The sequence below is a fragment of the Euleptes europaea genome, chromosome 9, assembly GCF_029931775.1.
Source record: "Euleptes europaea isolate rEulEur1 chromosome 9, rEulEur1.hap1, whole genome shotgun sequence".
Classification (NCBI taxonomy): Eukaryota; Metazoa; Chordata; class Lepidosauria; order Squamata; family Sphaerodactylidae; genus Euleptes; species Euleptes europaea.
The window spans coordinates 31,723,600-31,747,010 of record NC_079320.1 but is presented as its reverse complement, the minus strand read 5'-3'; the positions used below and the strand labels follow the sequence as shown (position 1 = coordinate 31,747,010).

At 42.0% G+C, this 23,411-nt stretch overlaps 1 protein-coding gene across 1 annotated transcript in view; it reads left to right on the top strand.

Moving 5' to 3' along the window:
- The window catches only part of TNIP3 (TNFAIP3 interacting protein 3), a 49,634-nt gene that overhangs the window by 9,191 nt on the left and 17,032 nt on the right, over positions 1-23,411 (top strand). Inside the window, 6 exon segments of the mRNA XM_056855027.1 lie at positions 9,235-9,328; positions 14,436-14,522; positions 18,365-18,442; positions 19,654-19,719; positions 20,492-20,623; positions 21,995-22,102. Coding sequence (XP_056711005.1) covers positions 9,235-9,328; positions 14,436-14,522; positions 18,365-18,442; positions 19,654-19,719; positions 20,492-20,623; positions 21,995-22,102 — 565 coding nt within the window.

Below are 23,411 nucleotides of genomic sequence, written 5' to 3'. Positions count from 1 at the left end.
AGGGCTTTTGCCGGTTCTGCCTGGGGTGTGTGTTCCCCCTCCAGTCTCTCTCTCCCTGGTTTGAGGGGGGACTTCATTTTTATGTCTTCAGGTTTTCCCTCATTCATAAGATCAGTTAGGTTATTTTGATGCTTGCTCAAAACTGGTTTTCAAATGGTGACTTAAAGAATGCATCTGCCTGGTCCCAAGTCCAATGCAAAAGGAGAAATTCCACCCCCTCCTGCTCATTATGCATAGCTAGCTGCCTCTGTCCCTTTTCATGGTTTGCAAACTCCCAGGTGTCAGGTGTTGCTTTGCACTGTTGCAAAGGTGTTGCATTGCGTGCCTGTGTTGCTTTGCAGTTGTATTGTTTTGCAAAATTCTTCACACCTGCCCCGCCCTTTGCATGTTTGCAAAGGTGTTGCTTTGCAGTTGTGTTGCTTTGCAAAGTTCTTAGCACCTGCCCCGCCCTTGCTCTCATCATCTGTTTGTCGGGGCTGGGAGCTTTGTGTGTGGGCAGCAAGCTCTGCTCAGAGATGCACATTAAGGGGGGGACCCCTTTCGGGGCCCATATCTCAGCCCCCCCTGACCCAATCTTTACAAAACTTGGGGGGTCTGGCAAGAAGGGTCCTTTGAAGCTCCTCTGAAAGTTTGGGACCTCTACCCCCAAAAATGCCCCCCCAGAGCCACGGAAAGGCGCGGTTGTGTTTTTAATGGCTTTATTCGGCCAAATTTTTTCCCCGAACCTTGAATTCCCGCCGAATTACACAGACCCGAAGTGGGGAGTTCGGACTTCGGCATATCCCGAATCTAAATGGGCCGAATTCAGCCGAATCCGAACTATACCGAATTTTTTTAAATTCAACAGCCCTACTTACCTCCAAGTAAGTGTGTACAGGATTGCCGCGTACCAGTTGCTAGTTCTATTAAGCATCAAAAACACAGGAGTACTGTTCAGAACCACCCAAGCCTAATGATATGCAATGTAGGTGTAACATTTGAATTGGTCTTCACATCGAATTAATTTTTGTAACTCTATGGCATGGAAGTCCCTCCCCTCCCCAAACCCCATGCTCCTCAGGCTCCACCCCAAAAACCTCCCGCCAGTGGCAAAGAGAAACCTGGTAACCCTAACTGGAACCCACCTGCCTGCCTGGAGAAGATAATTGTTCATCGACTGGTTTGAACAAATTAGTTCATTTAAAAACATTTTAAAAAGCTTCTTAGTTGTTTATCTGTACATTTGTTGTTGGGGCCTGGTGGGGGTTGTGGAGGGGAGCAAAGGCCCAAGGGCCCAAATAATTTAGCAGATTAAAGAAGGGTAGCATCCACATCTCTATCTGACTGGCTTTCTCTTTAACTGCCCCCTACAGGAGCAGCTTCATTCCAAAGTTACAATTACGCAAAGTATTTAAAGACTGCATTGGGAGCAGTCAAATGCAACCCTGATTTTAAATATTGTTAGTTGCTTTTTGTTATAATGGAACACATCATAGCTGCAGCTTTATTTAATTATTGGGGCATTTTGGTATTGTTTTTTCTGAAAACCAGATGTTTGCTGGAACAGCATGTGTCCCCCCCCCCTTTTTTGGTTATTTCTACCATTCTTAAAAATTAAGCAGAAGCTATTAGGAAACAACGGGTCCAATCCACATTAACATCATAATACCACTCCAGATGTGGAATTTGACAGCCAAACAGCTGCTGGCTATTAGGCTGCTCTTTAAAAGCGACATTCCTTTTTCATGAGGGGAGCAGAAGCACAGAGACGTTTATGGGGTGATAAGCAGATGTTTTGGTTGAATCGTTATTGAAGAAAAATGGCACTGATTTTTTCTTTGTTGTATAGATTATATGCATATATACTTTAAACCTCCATAATCTACATTAGCCACAGTGCCCTCTTCTCGAGAGGGGTTATTTTTAAAGCAACCTAATTCCAGGCTGAGATACAGCAGTTACATTTTTTCGTGCATTTTTGACAATCCTATGTATAAACTCCACCAATATTGTTTGTTCTCCATATCTGGGCACATGAACTCTTCCATAATCATAATCACAGCAGGTGCTGTCTTTATCCTAGATTGAAAAGGTTATACAAACTTTCATGTTACACTAGAAGTTTCCTGAAGGAAATTTTCAACACTGTGCCGAATTCTGGTTTTCTTCTAAGCAACCCTTCCACTAATAAAAAGTATCCACTTTATCTGTTGCCTGTTTCTAAAACTGTTAGCAGGGACATTCATATTCTGTTATCTACCCCCCCTCTAATATTTTAAATTTTATGTCAAAGAAAGGTAACCTCAGACAGAAATCCTCTATTTTATAATGCATTGATATAGATGCATATATCTTGTCAGATCTCAGAAGCTAAGCAGGGTCAGCCCTGGTTAGTATTTGGATGGGGGACCACCAAGGGATATCAGGGTTGCTGTGCAGAGGAAGGCACTGGCAAACCGCCTCTGTTAGTCTCTTGCCATGAAAACCCCAAAAGGGGTCGGCATAAGTCGGCTGCAACTTGATGGCACTTTACATGAATCAGTTGAGATTCAACGGCAAATTTTACCTTTGCATATTTTGTAGAAATTTACTCTGTGAACTTTAAATGCAGGAACTGTGTGTTCTAGGGTTGCCAGGTCCCTCTTCACCATCGGTGGGAGGTTTTTGGGGTGGAGCCTGAGAAGGGTGGGGTTTGGGGAGGGGAGGGACTTCAGTGCTTAGAGTCCACTTGCCAAAGCTGCCATTTTCTCCAGGTGAACTGATCTCTATCGGCTGGAGATCAGTTGCAATAGCAGGAGATCTCCAGCTACTACCTGGAGGTTGGCAACCCTAGAGTGTGCATATTGGGGAGGGGCAGGGCTAAAGCCAGCCTTCCTCACTGAGTGAGGAATTAGAGATTATGTGGACTGTAACATTTCTAGGTAGGGCCAGATTGCAGATGTCAGGAATGGTGACCTCATGTTCTGATCACATTCAAGTCAGACTACTGTAATGCACTCTAGATGGAGCTGTTTTTGAAAATAGTTGGGAAACTCCAGTTGGTCCAAAATGTAGCAGCCAGGCTATTGTCAGGGGTTCATTATGGGGATTGTATCACCTCTGTGCTGAAAAATCTGCACTGGTTACCCATCTGTTTCTGGGCACAATCCACAGTACCAGTTCTTACTTTTAAGGCCATAAATGGCTTGGGACCAGGGTACAGAAGGACCATCTCTTCCTGTATTATTCAGCCCACCAATTAAGATCTGTCTCTGAAGCCCTGCTCTCTGTGCCCCCTCCTTCAGAAGTGAGGTGGTGGTGATTAGAGGCAGGACATTTCTTGTGGCGATATGTCATCTCTGGAATGCCCTTCCCCTTGAGGCTTACCTCGTGCCTACTTTACTTTATTTTAGGCACCAGGCCAAAACATATTTTTTAAACCCAGGCTTTCAATTAGGGGTTTTATTTTTTTCAGCTTTTAAACTGTCTGCTTCTGTTTTATGGATACTTTTTATGCTGTTTATGCCCAATCCAGGGTCCTGACCTGGATAGCCCCAGGCTAGCCTGATCTCATCGGATCTCAGAAGCGAAACAGGGTCGGCCCTAGTTAGTATTTGGATGGGCAACCTCGAAGGAACAACAGTGTGGTGACGTGGAGACAGGCAATGGCAAACCACCTCCGAACGTCGCTCTTGCCTTGAGAACCCCATCAGGGGTCGCCACAAGTCAGCTGTAACTTGACAGCAAAAAAAGAAAAGAAAAAAGCTCAATGGCTCATTTTTTATTTGTTTGTTTTACATCATTAAGTTGTTTTAATTGTGAGCAGCCTCAAACAGGACTCTGAAGAGGCAGCGTTACAATATCCTAAATAAATAAATAAAATTGATATAGTGCTCTGGATGGTTCTTTGCTGTTAAAAGGAATCTTGAAAGCAGATGCTTTTCCTTGCCAAACAGCAACCTTCAGCTGCAGTGATGCCCCCTTGTGTCTCCATCTCCTAACCCAAATTTCCAGTAACCATCCTGATAATTTTTCATAGTCACCACTGGACCAGTTATAAACCCTAGTCTGAAATCTCATTTGGGATCAACCAACAGGCTCTGCTTTGTTGGACTATATCTATATTCAGACATCAACTCTAACTACGGTTTGGTATATTGTGGTGTCTGAATGCAGGCCCAGTGAGAGCCAGGTACCCACCTTAAAACAAGCAAGCAAACAAACTGTTCCTCTGTGTTCTAGTAGAAATTATTTTTTATTCACACATATTTATAGATGTTTACTTAGCCATGTAATAAAGAAGAAATTTAATGCTAAATTAAAAGAACGCTCATAGCACCCTGGGAGGTTAATACTTTAATTTGATTTTTAATTAACTTTAAATGTCTTTTAGGATAACAAAGTGAAATGCTTCGTTATCTCTTGAATTAAATTCAGAGTGCCCTCTAGATTTAAACAAGAAGAACTGCAATATTACTTTAAGGTATAAATTCCATGTTGCGTATTTCCACTGAAAAAAGTCAGGAATGAGAATCTGTACTTGGACTTTGTGCTGCTGCATAAAAGGGAGTGCTTTCCTTGTAGGAAAGGCACAATATGTAACGTAGCTCTGACTGTTAATCACTGCACGAAGGTGTCCAGCTAGGCAACCATGATTTCCTCAGACAGCTTTTGCGAGAATTTGCTTAGAGGGTGTGCTTTACATGTCAGGTCACTGACTCAATCCCCACGGAAAAGAGGAGGTCTCGGGAGAGCTGCTGTCGGTCAGATCTGATTCCCTTGAGACACTTTCAAACAGCTACTTCCCTTTTCCTACAAATGAGTGCTTCTTTTGAGACTGGCATGCAGCACATGGTACAGGCCAGCCAGAGACCGGGCTAATTCCAACATTCCTTGCTGTTACCCTTGGACAAATTGGCTGGGGCTGCTTTATTCATTTTATTGTACTGGCATTTGTGAACTGTAATCTGTCTCCAGCTCTTTTCTGAGAAGGAAAGCAGAATATATAAATAGAAGAGTATGAACATATATTGTCGACGTGAAACAGTGCCATTGTGGTGAACTTATTTCCAAAGTTAGTTAATGTTTCAGAAGCAGGCTTGCATCCATATTTTACAAATGAGGCTGACTTCAGTATATGTTCAACAAAAAAGTTATCTGTTAATTTCTTTCCCCAATAAACTAGGAGATAATGGGGTATTGTATGTAGTATGATTAATTCTTGGCTCCTGAACACTAATGAGAAAAATGTTTTTTTTTTAATTTTGTTCTTCGTTCAAGCTCCCTCAAATCTTTTAGATAGTCTTGCTGAAAGACTACAGCAATTACGTGGCATGTTCACATTTGATAATACACATTTGATAATACAATTTTGAAAAATGATGGGTTGGAAATGGAAAGGAAGGCTTCCTGGTTGAGAAGGTGTTATATAATTAGAGGTGTGATTTCACAAGCTGCACAAAGACGAGTGGGAGTTTCCTGGCTTTCACTGTTTAAAAGTAAGTCATCAAACAGACAATAAAAGAAAGGTGACTCCTAGTAACTTTGCAAGCTGGATCCCAGGCTTCTTTCTTTAGGATGGTTTAAGTCGTTAATGTAACCTTTCAGATCAAATTAAAAGATTCGTAGCTCTCACTTTCCATGTGCCATTTTATGCACTCATCATGCCTCTAAATGCTCAACTTCCTTATTGACCTATGACCTGTCCTCCTAGCTACAGTACTATGTCATTCCCAGAACTTGCCCCTTTTGGCAAACCTCAGGAAAATTGCTTTAGCTGTTGATGAAACTCACATGCACAGATATCCAGTTACAGTGTAATCACTCCTAACAACATTTTCCTGGGAGTAAAGTACATTGAATGGACATGAATAGGATTGCTCTCTTGAGCCCTTGGTCACCTCCTCATAGCAATGCTATATTTATGGGACATCCGTCCTCCAAGCTTTTGGCTCAGCAAAAAAGAGTGCATTTGTAGAATTCTGAATAATGGAAAGGAAATTGTGGAGCCCTTCCTCCCCTACCACTATAGTCCTGAGCCAAATTGTCTTTAAAAATGTTGTTTCCCACAGCTACTTTGTGGTTCCAGGGAAAGAGAGTCAGTTCAGGTGAAAAAGTTACATGTAACTTGGTCCTCCGTGAAATGACACCTTTCAACCTCTGGATGTTCCCAAATACCATCAGGCCCATTGAATTCAGTACCACAAATTATAATGTTCTGCACAAATATATGTTGTATCTAATGACACCCTGTGTGAAGTAGAACCCCATGCTTTTGATGGGACACCCCAATCTTTTGATCGGTATTAGGACCAGTGCATTTTAACTTGTTCAGAAATGATTTGGAATTAAGGGTGAGCAGTGTAGTAGCCAAGCTGGCAGAGGGTATCAAGTTATACAGGATGGTGAAAACCAAGATGGATTGTGAAGAGCTACAGAAGGATCGCTCTAAACTGGTTGAATGGGCAACAATGTGGCAAGTGAAATTCAGTACAGGTAAAGGTAAGGTGATGCATGTTGGAACAAAAAAAATCCAAACTGTCATTATATGCATATGGGGTCTGAACTGTCTGAGACTGAGGTTGTAAGAGGTCTTGAGGTTAAAGAAGAAGAGTTGGTTTTTACACCCCGCTTTTTTTTACCTTTAAGGAGTCTCAAAGTGGCTTACAATGACCTCCCCTTCTCCTCCCCACAACAAACAGCTTGTGAGGTAGGTGTGCTGAGAGAGTTCGAAGAAAACTGTGACTAGACCAAGGTCACCCAGCAGGCTTCACCCGCTTCTCCAGATTAGAGTCCACTGCTCTTAACCACTACACCACATAGTTGAAAATGTTGACCCAGTGTGCAGCAGTGCTGAAAAAGGCAAACTCCAGGCTAGAAATTATTGGGAAAGAGATTGAAAATAAACTGGCCAATATCGTACTGGCCTTGTGTAAAACTACAGTGTGGCCTCATTTGGAATACTGTGTTCAGCTCTGGTCACTGTATTTCAGAAAGGACACTGCAGAGTTGGAAAAAGTACAATGGAGGGCAACCAAGATGAGTAGAGGGCTGAAGCACCTTTCCTTTGAGGGAAGGATGGAAAGTGGGCCTTTTAGTCTACAAAAAAAGATGGCTAAATGTTTTTATGTATGGGTGTGAAAGCTGGACAGTGAATAAAGCTGATAGGAAGAAAATAGATTCCTTTGAAATGTGGTGTTGGAGGAGAGTGTTACGGATACCGTGGACTGCCAAAAGAACCCAAATCAGTGGATTATAGATCAAATCAAGCCTGAACTGACCCTAGAAACTAAAATGACTAAAATGAGGCTATCGTATTTTGGTCATGTCATGAGACGACAAGAGTCACTGGAAAAGACAGTCATGCTAGGAAAAGTTGAGGCGCAGCAGGAAAAGAGGAAGACCCAACAGGAGATGGATTGACTCAATAAAGGAAGCCACAGCCTTCAGCTTGCAAGATCTGAGCAAGGCTGTCAAAGATAGGACATTTTGGAGGACTTTCATTCATAGGGTCGCCATGATTCGGTAGCGACTTGATGGCACTTAACACACACACACACACACACACACACACACAAATGTTTCTAAAACATGATACAGGTTTATAAAATTATGAACGGGGTGTAGAAAGTGGATATAGGGAGCTTTACCCCCATAATACTAGTATGGGGGGGCACTGAATGAATTTGTTGGGTAAGACAAAATTCACTGCCAGAGGACGGTAGTGATGGTCATGAGCACAGATAGCTTTAGAAGGGGGTTAGACTGATTCATGGAGGAGAGGTCCATCAATGGCCATGGTGACTGAAGGCAGCAGACCTCTGAATACCAGCTTGGGAGGCGGCAGCAGGAGAGCAGCTATGCCCTGTTTGCTTGGCCCTCTAGGGCAGCCGGTTGTCTGCTGTGTTCAACTCTGTGCTGGGCTCATTGGACCAGTGGTCTGACCCAGCCAGCTCTTCTTATGGCCTCAGGATGCAAATAAGAGGGAAGGGGGAATAACAGTACTCCTTAGACCAACGTTAGTCATGTAAAACTAATTACCTAATTATTTATTTATTATGGTGTAGTGGTTAAAGTATCAAGACTAGGATCTGGGAAATCCCGGTTTGAATCCCTACTTGTGCCATGGAAGCTTGCTGGGTGACCCTGGGCCAGTCATTCTCTCTCAGCCTAACCTACCTCACAGGGTTGTTATGTGGATAAAATGGAGGAGAGGAGAATCATGTAAGCTGCTTTGGGTCTCCATAGGGGTAAAAAGTGGCATATAAATAAAGTTAATAATTACCTAATTAAAAACAAAGCCACGAAACAAAAATCTCTAGTAACTTAAAACATACGCTTCTGAAATTCAGCTTGTAATTTTTTTATGATGTCCCCAAGCTTACAGTTTTATTAGTTGAGATAAAAATGCTGAAGTGTGTTTTTATGGTTCATTGTACAGTTTGAAATTGTCATGGCTGAGGACATGGCTGTTTACAGGATCACCCCTGAGAATATGCTGCAGTGCACAAAACGTTGTTAAGGAAAACCCTTAAAATCTTCACTCAGTTCTGAGTCTTGCATTGTAGCCTTAGGCAAGCCACATTTCCTCAGCTTTTTAGTGAGGCTGAGATAATGAGCTCAGTAATGAAAACCTTCTATCCACTGTAAAATGTTATAGAAGATGTTGATGACGGATTAATTAAGAGGGATGTTGATGATCCCTAAGCCTTTATATTATCTGAAAGCCCCTCTTGCTTCAGTGTTGTATAAAAATGTCTGCACGGTTTGTCGGTGCACGTTGTGATGAACTGTATCTGTTTCACCCGTATACTCGCCATGGGAATTATGCACCATGTAGAAAAATCTATCATGTGCGAGTCTTCCTTCCCTCATTGTTTTCCCTTGGGTTAGTGCTATGCTCATAGAAACTGTGCTTATAAGTTTTGGTACTTGGCGCTTTGCATAGCTATTATTTGTCTGACCTCGTGAGCATAGAGTTTCCAACCCCAAAGTAGGGCCTGGAGTTCTGGAATTACATCTGATGTTCAGACTACAGAGATCCATTCTCCTGAAGGAAATGGCACCTTCAGAGGGTGGACTGTGTGGTGATGACATCTTTGCTGGGCTCCCCCCCCTCCAAACATTGCCCCTACTGGGCCAGCCCCCAAATTTCTGTAAATTTCCCAAACTGGAGTTGGCAACTCAACTTGAAACCCAGGATGCCATTTTCTTGATTTTTCTTCTACATATATCTGGAATTTGAGATGATAAATCATTCTTTTCCCCTCTATCTAGATGCGACAGTGTAGAGCTCGATGACGAAATAAGGACTCTAATAGGAAAGAGCAGTGCTTCAGAGAAGTCGGAGTTCAGTTCACGTGCTTTGAAAGTAAGCAGTTTTCTTTTTTGCTTCATCACTCCTGACAAGTGTTTTAAAACCAGCAGGATGTATTCAGTGTTGTTGTGATGGACAGGTTCCGGGTCCACCCTCCAGGTCTCACTGTCAATCTCTGAGTCCAGGGTGTGTTTGCAAATCCCAGAAACTCCAACCAGTGAGAGGGGGAAGGAAGGAGTTAGAGGAGGAGAAAAGTGGTCAGCTCCTGAGATAGAGCTTAGCCAGGGATAGAGATAGGCAGGTTAGTCTGTTTCAGGGAATAATAGGTAGGGAAGAGAATTTACTAAGGGAATTCAGAGATCAGCTATCTTATTTCCTGAGTCTGAGTCCAAGGGTGACTGGACTGGGGAAGGGTGGGGACCGAATAGGTGAAGTCGACACTTTAAGTCTTTCTGTCAGTGTGGTAAAGGCGGTAGTGAAGGGACTAGATATCCCATGATTTAGTGAGCCTTCCCAAGATAAAATCAATCCACCTCTCTCATGAGAGGAAACAGTATGTCAGTTTTGTAACCCTGTGGGTGGGTGTGACACTATAATGATTTGACTGAGCTCAGCTGTGAAAAGAGATACACTTTTATACCATCTTGCTTGCCAACCAAAATAAGACTTTTAATTCTTCAATGGAAGAGACTATATACTAAAAGTTGTTTTGTTAAAAGAAGGTGTTTGTGTGAGTCCAAAGGGGGAGGGAGGAAGTACAAATCACCTCAAAAACGGGTGCTGCCCTCCCCAGATCTACTGAGTAACTTCAGCAAGTTTCCCAGACATCTCAATAATTGCTGTCAAAGGTGTGTGTGTTTGAATGCATATCTCCATCTGTATAATGGATGCGTATAATGGATTATACCATTGGTATAATGGATGCAAGAGAACCAGCATAGTGTAGTGGTTAAATTTTGGGACTAGGACCTGGGAAACCCAGGTTCAAATCCCCACTCGAGCCATGCAAGCTTGCTGGGTGACCTTGGGCCAGTCACACACTTTCAGCCCTGACCCTGGCTAATATTTGGATGGGAGATCCCCAAGGAATACCAGGGTCCAGAGGCGGATCTACTGTGAAACTAATGAAGCTTAAGCTTCAGGGCCCCTAATCCTGGAGGGGCCCCCTGAAGCAACTTTTTTTAATGAGTTAATTTCTCAGCAAAATCGATGGTTTTTTAGTGACAGAATCATAAGCCAATGGGTGGAAGTACTTAATACTGACTTTAGAATATGCTCTAATACCCATTTTATATGGCCTGAAAATGACCCTGTAATTGGTCAAATTTCAAAATTTTCTCAGGGGCTTGCAGCGCTTAAACTCCCAGCTGTAAGGGCTCGCTGAGCTCCCCAGAATCTATTCACAGCCTACATTTTGGCAGCTGGATCCTCAAATCCTTTGTTGGTGCATGGCTTAATAGTTCTGTGGTTTTATTTCATCACTGTATGGCCCCTTTTCAAGGACTGCACCCCACCACCCTGTTCTCCACCATTTGGGCCTCAGTGTCCTTGCAAGGGCAGCAAGGACCTTTGGACCTTGTTGGATGTTGCCCTATTGTTGCTGGTTGCGAAGGCCCCCCCCCCATAACAGTTCGAGCTTCAGGGCCCCAAAAATGTAGGTCCGCCACTGCCAGGGTCATGACGAAGAGTCAGGCAATGGCAGTGCACCTCCTAATATCTCTTGCCTTGAAAACCCTATGGGACTGCCATAAGTTATCTGTGACTAGATGGCAAAAAAGAAAAGAATGGATGCACATTGAAAGATAGACCACATCTGATGCTCATTTGAATCCACATTTGATTTACCTTTGGCTTCCAGTCCAGGAAGTGATAACCTGCATGCACAGAAGCCAGTTTTTCCATACATGGGTCTTTTTTAGTTGGACTAAGGTGAGAAAGGAAGTATAAGAGGTACAGAGGAGGAAAAAACGTCTCTGCTCTGCGGGGCACACTAAGTATAAACATTCCCTTGCAACTTATCTCTAGCATCTTGAAACTGGAAGTATACTGCTGCGAAACCTTAGGAAGCATTGAAGTCACCAGCAACTGTGGAGTACAAGATATGTTGTGCATTTGCTGCATGTTTAATCCCTTCTCAAACTGTCGGGCAGACAGGTGAAAAAGGCAAGCAGAAGAGATGAGACTGAATTTATGCAGAGGGGAAAAAAGGGGCCAATTCACCTTTCCTTTCCTTTCCTTTCCTTTTATCCCTTAGAAGCTCCACGATCAATTGAACTTTAGCACCTACAGCAACTTCTATCAATCTAAGAGTAGAACAAAGGCATCATCAAAGGCATCTGGTTTATCCCTTTGTTCTGCTCTTCGATTGATAAAGGTTGCTGTCTGGAAAAAATAATAATATCATTATAACTTGCAAGAATTACGAATTATGTTTATGGTTCTTTTATGTGCACTTAGATAGGCTGACCTAGCTTTATGGTTTAAACCATAGAATTCAAAAACAGTCAACAAAGGCTGACCTAGCTTTATGGTTTAAAACAGAAGTCTGTGTTGAAGATAATTCACAGGCACCCTCCTTTAGGCTTCCCAACACTGCCTCGGCAAATGTTGGGAGATTTGGGGCGGTGCTGGGGAGGGTGGAATTTAGGTAGGATGTGATGTCACTTCCAGGTTGTAGGATGTGATGTCACTTCCACACACTAGGCTGCCTCCCTTAGTCTATATGGTCTTTATGGTTGAGGTAGCTTCATGGTTTAAAACCAAAATCTGTAGCAAATATAATTCACAGAAACAGCCTCCTTTAGGAAGTCAGGTGAATTTTATTTATTACATCTTTGTGAATGGAATATGGAGCTTGTTGTCTGGGTTTTGTCTCTAGTTTCTTCCATTTGAGAAAACCGTGGGTCTGCATGTCTTTTTTGTAGTGTTTACAGTTTCTGAAGCAGAGAATTCAAATGGCATCTTGTAAACTGACATCTCGTAACCCAAAGGCTCTTGCAAGATTGTTTTCAGAGCTGATGTGTAAACAGATTCATGCTGTTTCCTTCTCCTTTTTTATATAAACCAGGAGATCAACGCAGGGAAAATAAAATAAGGCTTAAAAGATACCACATGAGCAAAAGCTTCTGTGAGAACTAAAAAGGATAGCAACCATCTGCTTCATGCATCAGTAATGGCATCTGCAATTCCCTCCCCCCCATTATTTATATTTATCTGAATCTCCTTGTGTGACTTATGGGAGAGCTTTGTCACTCAACTTCTATGTGATTCTGAAGAAAAATACAATTGAGTGTTAGTGGTCTTTAAGAAAATCACAAGCAAACTATATCAGAGGCTTGAATAGAAGAGCGCATTTCCCCCTAAATAAGGCTTAATTCCTGGCACATCCTTTAAAGGCTTCTCAAGTCTGTTGTTTATCTGAGAGCTGGGATGCTCTAAAAATTAATTTGGGCTTGCAGTTCAACCAGCCAGAAAATACTGGATGGTTTAATTCCCTCTAGCCATACAGACATATACCTGAAATGCTCCCTAAGTCCTTTTTCCTGGAATGCCTTAGACCAGTAGAAGACCTAAAACGAATTAGCCTGCAAGCAGGGATATTTGGAATACAGGCTAGTACTGAAGACTGGATCCATCATAAACACTCAGGGTCCATGTTCAGTGTTTTCTTGCGTCCAGGCATGTACCAGTATGACACACTGATTGAGTTTCAATGCTCCATAGATGCTCCATGTAAATGGTCAGTTCTGATAGATTAGACAGTTTTTTTGTTAAAACTGTCTTTTCAACTAATTTGCTCTGTTTAATTTGATTGCATAGTGTAGTGATTAAAGTGTTGGACTAGGATTTGGGAAACCCAGGTTCGATCCCCATTTTGCCATGGAAGTTTTCTGTGAGAGCTTGAGCCAGTCACATACTCTCAGTTTAACCTACCTCACAGGGCTGTTGTGAGGATAAAACAAGGAGAGTAGAATGATGTAAGCAACTTTCAGTCTCCATCGGGGATTAAGGTGAGATATAAATAAAGTAAAAGATAATTCTACAAAAAAGAACATTAGAATGAAAAATCCAGACCTTTTTCAATGCATAACTATTCAGCCACCTATGGATAACAGTAAATGTAAATCTGCTATTATTTGCAAACTACAATTTTGTAACATTCAAAAACACACTAGGAAACACACATAGTTTTTATTTTATTTATTTAATGAATTTATTTAATTCGTTTGTACATTTCCTTTCTGCCTGATGAAGATCCAAAGTGGTACACATCATTCTCCTTTCCTCCATTTTTTATAATCACAATAACCCTGTGAGTTGGTTAGCTAGGTTAGGCTGAGAGTGCGTGACTGGCCCGAAGTCACCCAGTAAAATTCTTTGGCTGAGTGGGGATACAAACCTAGTCCAATACTCTAACCACTACACCAGTAGTGGCTCTAGGTTTTCTTTTATCTTTTTTTGTAACTTAATGCATTTACTTCGTTTGTTACTCAACAATATGATAGCAAGTTGGAATATTTAACTTTTATGGTTCAAAAAAAGTTTCACACCCAATTTGTAAGGCTCCAAATAGTCTGGGGTTGTGCTTCACAGTACATAGTGTTTCTCATGCTGGGCATTTCCTTCCCTGATGTTTTCACAAGCATTACTCCCATTCTACATAAAACATGACTCACTTATTTCCCTGTCATGGCCAAATATACAGTATGTCTTAATGTCCCATCAGAATATATCTGGAAGGAAATAGCAGGGCAGAGTTCCAATAGGAAATGGTTATCAGTGGCCGAGGGGGGGGGGATAAATGCCTCCAGTGGCATGTACTGAAAAACGTACTCTTCCTTTTCTTATCTGAGCAGCTTCCCCTCCCAGAAGAGTATCAGGCGACAATGGGGAAATGGCAGTTTACATACCACACTAAAGACACTGCTGTCTTTTCACATTAGTCACAGGCTACATGCTTGAGACATTCTGGGAAGCCCCTGTTAGGAAGGGGGAAATGATTAAAACACAAGTCCCATTGCCTCCTGTAATCCACACTCAGAAAGAGTTGGAACCCCTTAATGTAAAGCTTGTGAACTCCAAGTCTTAACAATTACCGAGTTAGTATCTACTGTTCCCTTTCTTGGACCATTGTGTCTTTATTTGTTCATCTGTTTTAAAGGCTTTTGGTAAAAGTGAGACCCAGGTGAATTCTGCACAGATGCAGGCAGGCATGGATGAAACAGAAGCATCAAGTGGTGTGCCAGAGGTAAGTGGATACATTGGCTGGAGGAACCTAATTGTGATATGAGTATCCTTTCATTTTGTGATAGGATGATATATTATCATTTTATGGATCGTGACTGGACTTTAGTAAGTACTAATGTATTGATTAGTACTTTAAATGTACTGAGGAAATCAGTTTAATGTTTTGTGATATTGTGTTTTAACCGTTTTTTTAAAGTACTCTGAAAGGAAAAAGACACCTGAAAGCTATTTTAACCCCCCCCCCAATCCCCATTGTTTTCCACTTCAGTTTTGCTTAAAGTTGAAAATTTTCAGCTGGAGAAATCTCCAGAACCTTTCAAAAATATGCATGGAATCATGATTCCTATTTGTCATCCCGAATCCAAGTACTTCAACATGTGTTGATTAGGCCATATAGTATCTCAATTATGAATTTGACTGAGCAGTACTTCTGCCTTACCAATATGTGAAGTACTTTAAAATAACATTTGGCTATATATATCTCTACTGGCTATATATCTATATCTACTGTGGAAATGTGGTTGTTCATCTATTTACGTGCATGTGTAATTAATGTTTGCTTTCCTCAGTTTTGGGGATGGCTTAGGCCACAAATTCTGTGACAATAAATCATACTCATTTATCTTGTGATAAGTTAGAATGGACGTATATTAGCCTGTTATGCCAGATGAAATGTTACTACTCAGATTATTAATTGTTGGGGGAAAATACTAAAAGAAGAACTGAACAGGGATTTTGTGCAGTGACCACCATTTTAGATTTTACCACCAACACTAAACTGATCCTGTTAGTTCTCTAGTCTTCCATTCACAATGCCATCCTAAGTAGAGTTACACCCTCTAAGCCTATCGAGATAGATCACGATGGGTAGCCGTGTTAGTTTGTCACTAGCAGTAGAAAAGAGTAGGAGTCCAGTAGCACCTTAAAGACTAACAAAATTACTGGCAGGGTATGAGCTTTTGTGAGCCACAGCTCACTTCTTCAGATAAGGTGCTACTGGACTCCTACTCTTTTCTAAGCCTATCAATAATCTTAGGAGTGTAACTCCTTAAGATGGAGCTACTAGACTTGCAAGGAGAGTTTAAGAACAAGTAGCTGAAAATGGATTTTGACTGAACTTTGAGAATGCTAGTTCCTGCATTCAGTGCAGCAACGAGGTATCATATCTCCAGTATTTTGAAACAGAGCTCATCTTTATGATAAATACTGAAAACTTCTGTTTCAAACCCATTCAATAGTCTCCTGATTGATTGTAAAATTACATGCACACTACACAACATTTGAAGCCATGTGTCACTCTCTTTCTCTACTGTTGTATTTAACAGTGCAGTCCTAAATAGAATTATTAGTGTGTAACTCTGCTTAGAATAGCACTGTTAGACTAACAACAGGAGTTGTTGAGGTTCTTGTGTGGCTTGTGTTTGTTGTCATGCTGACAGTGCCACAAGAACCATTAAAATTAGAAATTGAAATTAGGGCTAATCATGCTAAGCTATATTGCTTAATTTCTTATATCTGTAGATGTTGTAGTTTGCAGCTTTTTCACATACAGCTTAGCTATACGATCTAGGTTTAACCCTTTCTTTATCCATTTAATTCTTATTAAACTGGGTAATGGCCAAGTACCTTACTTTACCCAGCTTGTGGTTGCCAAGTTGGAACCTTGTTGTTGTTGTCATCTGGTGGGCACTGTGAAAAACCAGATACTAGATTTTGATGGACCACTTATCTGATGTAGCAGGGTTTGTGTGTTCTTAACCTTGTCTGTGTAAAATTCCACTGAAATCAATTGAAGCTGGCAGATAGGGTTGCCAACCTCCAGGTAGTACCTGGAGATCTCCTGCTATTACAACTGATCTCCAGACGAGAAGCAGATAAAGGTAGATTGGCCATTAGGTAGGAAAGAAGAAGAAGAGTTGGTTTTTATATCCCAATTTTCTCCACCTTTTAAAGGAGACTCAAATTGGCTTACAGCTACCTTCCCTTCCTTCCCCTACAACAGACACCAGGTGAGGTAGGTGGGGTTGAGAGACTTTGGAGAGAACTTTGATCACCCAGCAGGCTTCATGTGGAGAAGCAGGGAAACAAACCCAGTTCACCAGATTAGAGTCTGCCACTCATATGGAGGAGCGGGAAATCAAACCCGGTTCTCCCAATTACAGTGCACCGCTTCTAACTACTATACCAGGGGTGGGGAACCTTTTTTCTGCCAAGGGCCATTTGGATATTTATAATATCATTCGGGGGCCATACAAAATTATCAACTTAAAAATTAGCCTGCTATATTTGGTCAAACATTTAGCCAAGAGGCATGACCGGAGACGGCTCCGAGTGTCTGCCACATAGAGCGACTCGCTTTTGAGCTCTGGTGTCCCCAGCTGGGCCCAAGAGATTCAGGCAGGGCAGCATCCTTCTGAGCTAGAGATCTACCAGGACCCATGAAGGGCCAGACCAAATGATTTCGAGGGCCCTATACGGCCCCCGGGCCTGATGTTCCCCACCCCTGCACTATACCATGCTGGCTTTCATAGGGTTGCCATCTCCAGCCTGGGGAGGGTGGAGTTTGAAGACTGGAGGGACCTCAGAGGGGTATAATGCCATAGACTTCACCCTCCAAAACAGCCATTTCCTCCAGGGAAACTAGGGTTGGCAACCTCCAGGCTGGAGATCACCTGGAATTACAGCTGCCATCCAGATGACAGAGATCAGTTCCCCTGGGGAAAATGGCTGCTTTGGAGGGTGGATTGTATGGCATTATACCCTGCTGAGGTCATTTTCCTCCCCAAACCTCGCTCTCCTAAGGCTCCACCCCCAAATGTCTAGGAATTTCCCAGCCATGAGTTAGCACCCCTAAGGGGAACTGATCTCTAGTTGGGAGATCCATTGTGATTCAAGAGATCTCCAGGTTGGCATTCCTAGAAGGAGAGAAGGAAGCAGGAAAAGGGGAGAGGCTATGGGGCTTTCAGGAAAGGGAAAGAGGGAAGAATGGGGGAGGGGGAATTGAGATTCCTCCCACAAATCTTTGTAGATCCCCACTTGTATTGTAATCATGGATTCTACATCATATTATGGATTCAAATAGGTCATGTTATGCTTTTTATATTCAAACACAAGGAAACAAAGTCCAGCAAATCAGATGCTTTTTTGAACTAGGGTCTATTTGTTATTATGAAGAGTTCAGGTAAAGTATAGGAAGAGTTAATACCTCCTTACACATTTTTAATTAGATTTTTTTATTAACTAGTTCTTAAAAGTACATGACATACCAAGCATTTGTCTTTTCAAGATAAATTGTTAGAGCCTGCTGTTTTCAGGTATAAAAGGCGTTCGTAACTGGAAAGACTTAATAGTGCTTTTCATTTAATTTCTATGTAATTGCTATTGTATACTTTGTAAACTTAGTTGTGATTTCCTAGCATACAGTGGAGTACACAAAACAATCCTTGCATTTTTAAGCCCGGCAGGTTTTCATTGTTCAGTTTCAAATATTAGAAGTTAATAAATGTTCCTTTTGCCATCGCTCAAGACATAGTTTAAATGTACTGCAGTCAAAAGCTCTGCTCACGACCTGAGTTCGAGCCTGACGGAAGTTGGTTTCAGGTAGCCGGCTCAAGGTTGACTCATCCTTCCATCCTTCCAAGGTCGGTGAAATGAGTACCCTGCTTGCTGGGGGTAAAGGGAAGATGACTGGGGAAGGCACTGGCAAACCACCCCGCAAACAAAGTCTGCCTTGGAAATGTCTGGATGTGACGTCACCCCATGGGTCAGGAATGACCCAATGCTTGCACAGGGGATTTTTAGCTTTTTAATATTCACCAACTAATCTAATTTTTCTTTTCAAAGCATCTGTTAACAAAAAAGAATGTATCCACACATGTGCTGGAGATGCAGATTATATCCCTGGAAAAGCAGAGGCAAGAGGTAATTTTAAGCATCCTTTTTTGGACTCTAGCTGACAAGACACAGCAGTTAGATTTGATTATAAACTGAGATGGGTCCTTCTAAACACCTTTACCCCAGTGCAGAACACTACTGGTTGGATCCAGTTAACTGAATGGAATGCGTATTTAAAAGCTGATTTTGAGGGTTGGAGGGACTTTTGGAAATAGAGTGAGATGTAGTACAGTAGGAGGGCTACATCAAGAAAAGGGAATTGACAGAAATTGCCCCCCTCCAAAAACACTTGTGCAAATTCTTGCTTCATTCTCAACTTCTTATGAACTAAGTGAACTTTCACAGCTGTGAGGGAAGTATGCATGCCTTAAAAAATCCTGTTGGAAGTTTTGTGTTTAATATTTACATAGCTACAACATTAAAGATGAGTCACCCGGCACTCCCTTGCTAGCTATTTGGCTTGTGTTAAGCAGCCTCAGTCCTTTCCTTCACTTCACCGCAAGGAGATATCGGTTAAAATGTTCTGTACAGTTATCTCTACAGTAATACAAAAAGGTCATAAGTAGTGTCATGAAGAGATTGGTAGCAAATACAACCCATAACATCCTCAACAGCCAGAGGCTTCCATGCTTTACAGCCTGCATATTTCTCATGTCTGGAGTTCTCCCAGGTGGGGCCTGGAGATCTCCCAGAATCTCAACTGATCTCTAGATGACAGAGATAAGTTCCCCTGGAGAAAATCACTGCTTTGGAGGGTTGACCCTGTGGCGTTATACCTTGCTGAGGTCCTTCCCCTCCCCAAGCTCCACCCCCCAAATCTCCAATAATTTTCCAAACCAGAGTTGTCAACCCTATGTCATGTCCCATCCAGATCTTAGCAAACACAAATGGCGATGTTGTATATTAGGGAATGTTGGCGATTGCCCCGCAGTGGAGCTCTTCCCCATTTTGTAACAGTCCTGCCCTGACTCTCTTTACACAAATATTTGGAGGCTGTTATTGATAGATCTTTTAAGCAATATATTTGCACTTAATATTAAAAATGTTGTTATTTCTATATGTTTCCTGACCTCCTGAGCATTTGAAGATAGGGTAAATTAAATAACTAAAATAATAAATAATATGTTAATAAATATAATGATATAATGATAAATAATATATTAAATGATAACCTATGAAAAAATTAAAAGACTAGACCATTGTAACATTTTAAGAATATGACTGATTAATTATTTCAGCTTCTGACGGTGAATAATCAATGGGATCAACAGTTTAGGCAGATGAAGCAGCACTATGAAAAAAAGGTAAAAAAAATGGCTGTATCGCTAGAGTTAAATTAGAGTTAAATTAGATGCCCTGATTGTGTCTAGGAATTGCTGGAATTGCTATGGTAAAACTATAGCGTCCACAATGATTCCTAGAGAGGTGTTGTGTCACCTCTGGGCTTTCTCCAGAAGTGACATCATGCCATCATGCCAACAGCAATTTAATTATTTTTGTCCTGTTGGCTGATGGGGTGGCAAGCAGTGGGAAGCAGGGGGTCGCCAGCCAACTGAAATCTACTTTACTGTAACTTTAGCTCATTTCTTGTCTAAAACATTTCTGTTCCATTAAATATAACAAGCCCCCATATTTTAGGTCTTCACATTGTGGGTCAGACTCAAAAGCCATGGGTGGGTTGTCAATGCTTAAAGTAGGACATACCACCAGCATCAGTTGAGGGGAGGGAGCTCGCTTGCTTAAATCAGTGAGATTTGATCATTGAGGTGAAATTTGAGTGAGTGGCTCTGCCACACGCAGCTCTGACAATTCAGTTTCTGTCTGGCTTTTTAGTAGTCCATGAGACTAATTAAAACTCTAAAGTGGCTCTTATTTTTGAAATGTTGATCTGGCAACACTAGTCACCCAATTCCATTCTGAAGCAATATATTTATAACTTGAGGCCTTCCTTCAATTCCCACATTGGCCATCATATTACCCAACCAGTTACTGCTGATGTTTCCTGGTGGAATATTTTTTAAAGAGGAATTGGGGTATCTTAACTTTGTTAACTTTGGTTTTATGATCTTGTTGCAGGTCACAGAACTGAAAACAAAACTGGAAACTATGCAGAATAGTGTCAGGGAGCTGGAAAAAGAAAGGCATCAAATGCAGAAAGAATGTCAAAGGCTGGAAGCCCTGGCAAGGGATCAACGCTTACAGGAAATGGTAGGAGGGCTGTGTTGTTTTACCCTTTGTGTGAGTGCTTACATGCCTGGATGCCAGTATGCAATTCATTGGTTAGGATCATGTGGTTGAAGTCTTTATGCTGTAATCTGTCATCAGCCCTGCCTGTTTCATCTACTCTTCTTTAATTTTAATCTATTTTATCACTTTTTCTTGAATTTTCTCCCCCTGCCAGTTAGGAGTTATTATGCAGGAGCATCTGAGAATCAGGCTCTAGGAAGAAGCCTTGCTTTTTCCTCTGAGCAACTATACTCAGATTCTTCTCTTCAGAATAAGGAACACTAAACGGAGTCCACCTTTCACTCCTCTGCATCGTATTGGCTTTCAGTGCTTTCCCACTTATCCATTTTTTCACAGCAAGCATTACAACATTGAAAGAAAGCACATGATTTTCCTGTGCTTTCCTTTACAGCCATAGCTTCCATTTTGTCTTCTTCTGCTACTGCTAGGGAGTTAAGTGATGGAGGAAAAGTCAGTCATATGAAGACTATCCCATGGCATTTATGGGGACACCATCCATTGGGGTGTTCTGGACTGCGTAAAGGGGATTATTTTGTCAGAGGCTTCCAGAATGCTATCCCATTGACTCGACAAACTCCCAATCTTCCATTAAGGTGGGCAGAATTCTTGTCACTGCCTGCTGACAGCAGCAATCTGCAACATTTGGCAGTTGTATCCAGTTACGATCATGTATCTCTCCCCCTCCCCTTTGGAACAAGAGTATCTGGTTTATGTATCTCAATCACAGGCCAGGTACTCCTGTTCCAAAGAAAATGAAGAGACTCGATAGCTGTCATTTTCACTTCAGAACATTCCTGTGTTTATGCCAGGAAGGAAATTCCCTAGGTAAAACAAACACTCCCCTAAAACAATAAAAAAGATATCTGCCATGAAACCAGGACTGAGCAAGTTTATAAAAAAAATACGGGTAATTTTACAAGTTGTCATTGGTATGGTTTGGGATTACGGAGCTGCTACAGTACTCTTTCCATGACCGGCACTGCCTTTTTTTTTGGACAGATATATTTTTTAACAACAAGGCCTTCAGGGTGGTATTTATAGATGTGAACAGATCAGCTCAAGTTTTTTTTTGCTACCTCATGTAGTTTTATGGGCTATATGCGCCACAAGAGAGCATGATAGGTCATCAGTGGAAGGTAGTCATCAGACATTAGACTATCTGGGATGAGCTATCCATCAATTTTGCTGCTGCTTTCTTTCTGAGAAGTTTGTCACTAGGAATAATAAAAAAAATACACACCGCAGTTGTCAGACTGCAGTCTGAGGGAGAAAACCCTGAGAAATGCAACTATCTGCACTTTAGCAGCATATCTCTGTGTTTTTACATTCCAGAGAGACAGAAATACCCTAAAAGAAGAGAATAGGCTTCTGAAAGAAGAAACTGCCTTGGCAAACTCAAAGAAAATGCATTATGAAGGTGAAATTAATCGCCTCAACAAGGTATGAATAATGTTTCAGTATTTCTGTTGTCTTTGATTAGAAACCCTTACTTTTTCAATACCTAAATCTGTTTAGTATTATATCCCACTGAGGTTCTTCCCCAAATCCCACCCTTAAAACTTCCATCATTTCCCAAACTGGAGTTGGCAACCATATTCCCACTTCCAGTCCATAGGGGTAGAAGGCCTTAGGGCAGACAGAAGACTATTAAAAGGAAACGTTCCTGCCCAAATCCCACCCTCAAACCTCCCATCATTTCTCAGGGAACTCTGCCGTTTCATCAGTTCACTGTTTCATCAGTCTCACTTCACCTGATGCCATGGACACGGGAAAAGGGGAGCTGCTTTGAACCTGCTCACCTATATCTACTGTGTATTTGTAGATGCAGACCTCACTTGCAAGTATAGTGTTGACTCTGACCTAGGGCTGTCAAAAAAAAAAATTCGGTACAGTTCGGATTCGGACGAATTTGGCCCTTGTGGGTTCGGTACGTGCCGAAGTCCGAACTCCCCCACTTCGGATCCGTTCAATTCGGCGGGAATTCAAAGTTCGGAAAAAAATTCGGCCGAATAAAGTCATTAAAAACACAACCGCGCCTTTCCGCGGCTCTGGGGGGGCATTTTTGGGCTTAGAGGTCCCAAACTTTCAGCAGAGCTTCAAAGGACGTATATTGAAAGACTCCCCAAGTTTTGTAAAGATTGGGTCAGGGGGGGCTGAGATATGGGCCCTGAAAGGGGTCCCCCCCACCCTTAATGTGTATCTCTCAGCAGAGCTTGCCGCCCACGCACAAAGCTCCCGGCCCCGACAAACAGCTGATGAGAGCAAGGGCGGGGCAGGTGCTAAGAACTTTGCAAAGCAACACAACTGAAAAGCAACACCTTTGCAAACATGCAAAGGGCGGGGCAGGTGTGAAGAATTTTGCAAAACAATACAACTGCAAAGCAACACAAGCACGCAATGCAACACCTTTGCAACAGTGCAAAGCAACACCTGACACCTGGGAGTTTGCATACCATGGAAAGGGACAGAGGCAGCTGCTATGCATAATGAGCAGGAGGGGGTGGAATTTCTCCTTTTGCATTGGACTTGGGACCAGGCAGATGCATTCTTTAAGTCACCATTTGAAAACCAGTTTTGAGCAAGCATCAAAATAACCTAACTGATCTTATGAATGAGGAAAAACCTGAAGAATAAAAATGAAGCCCCCCCTCAAACCAGGGAGAGAGAGACTGGAGGGGGAACACACACCCCAGGCAGAACCGGCAAAAGCCCCCTTTGGCTTCCCCCACCCACCCACAGAAACTGCTCC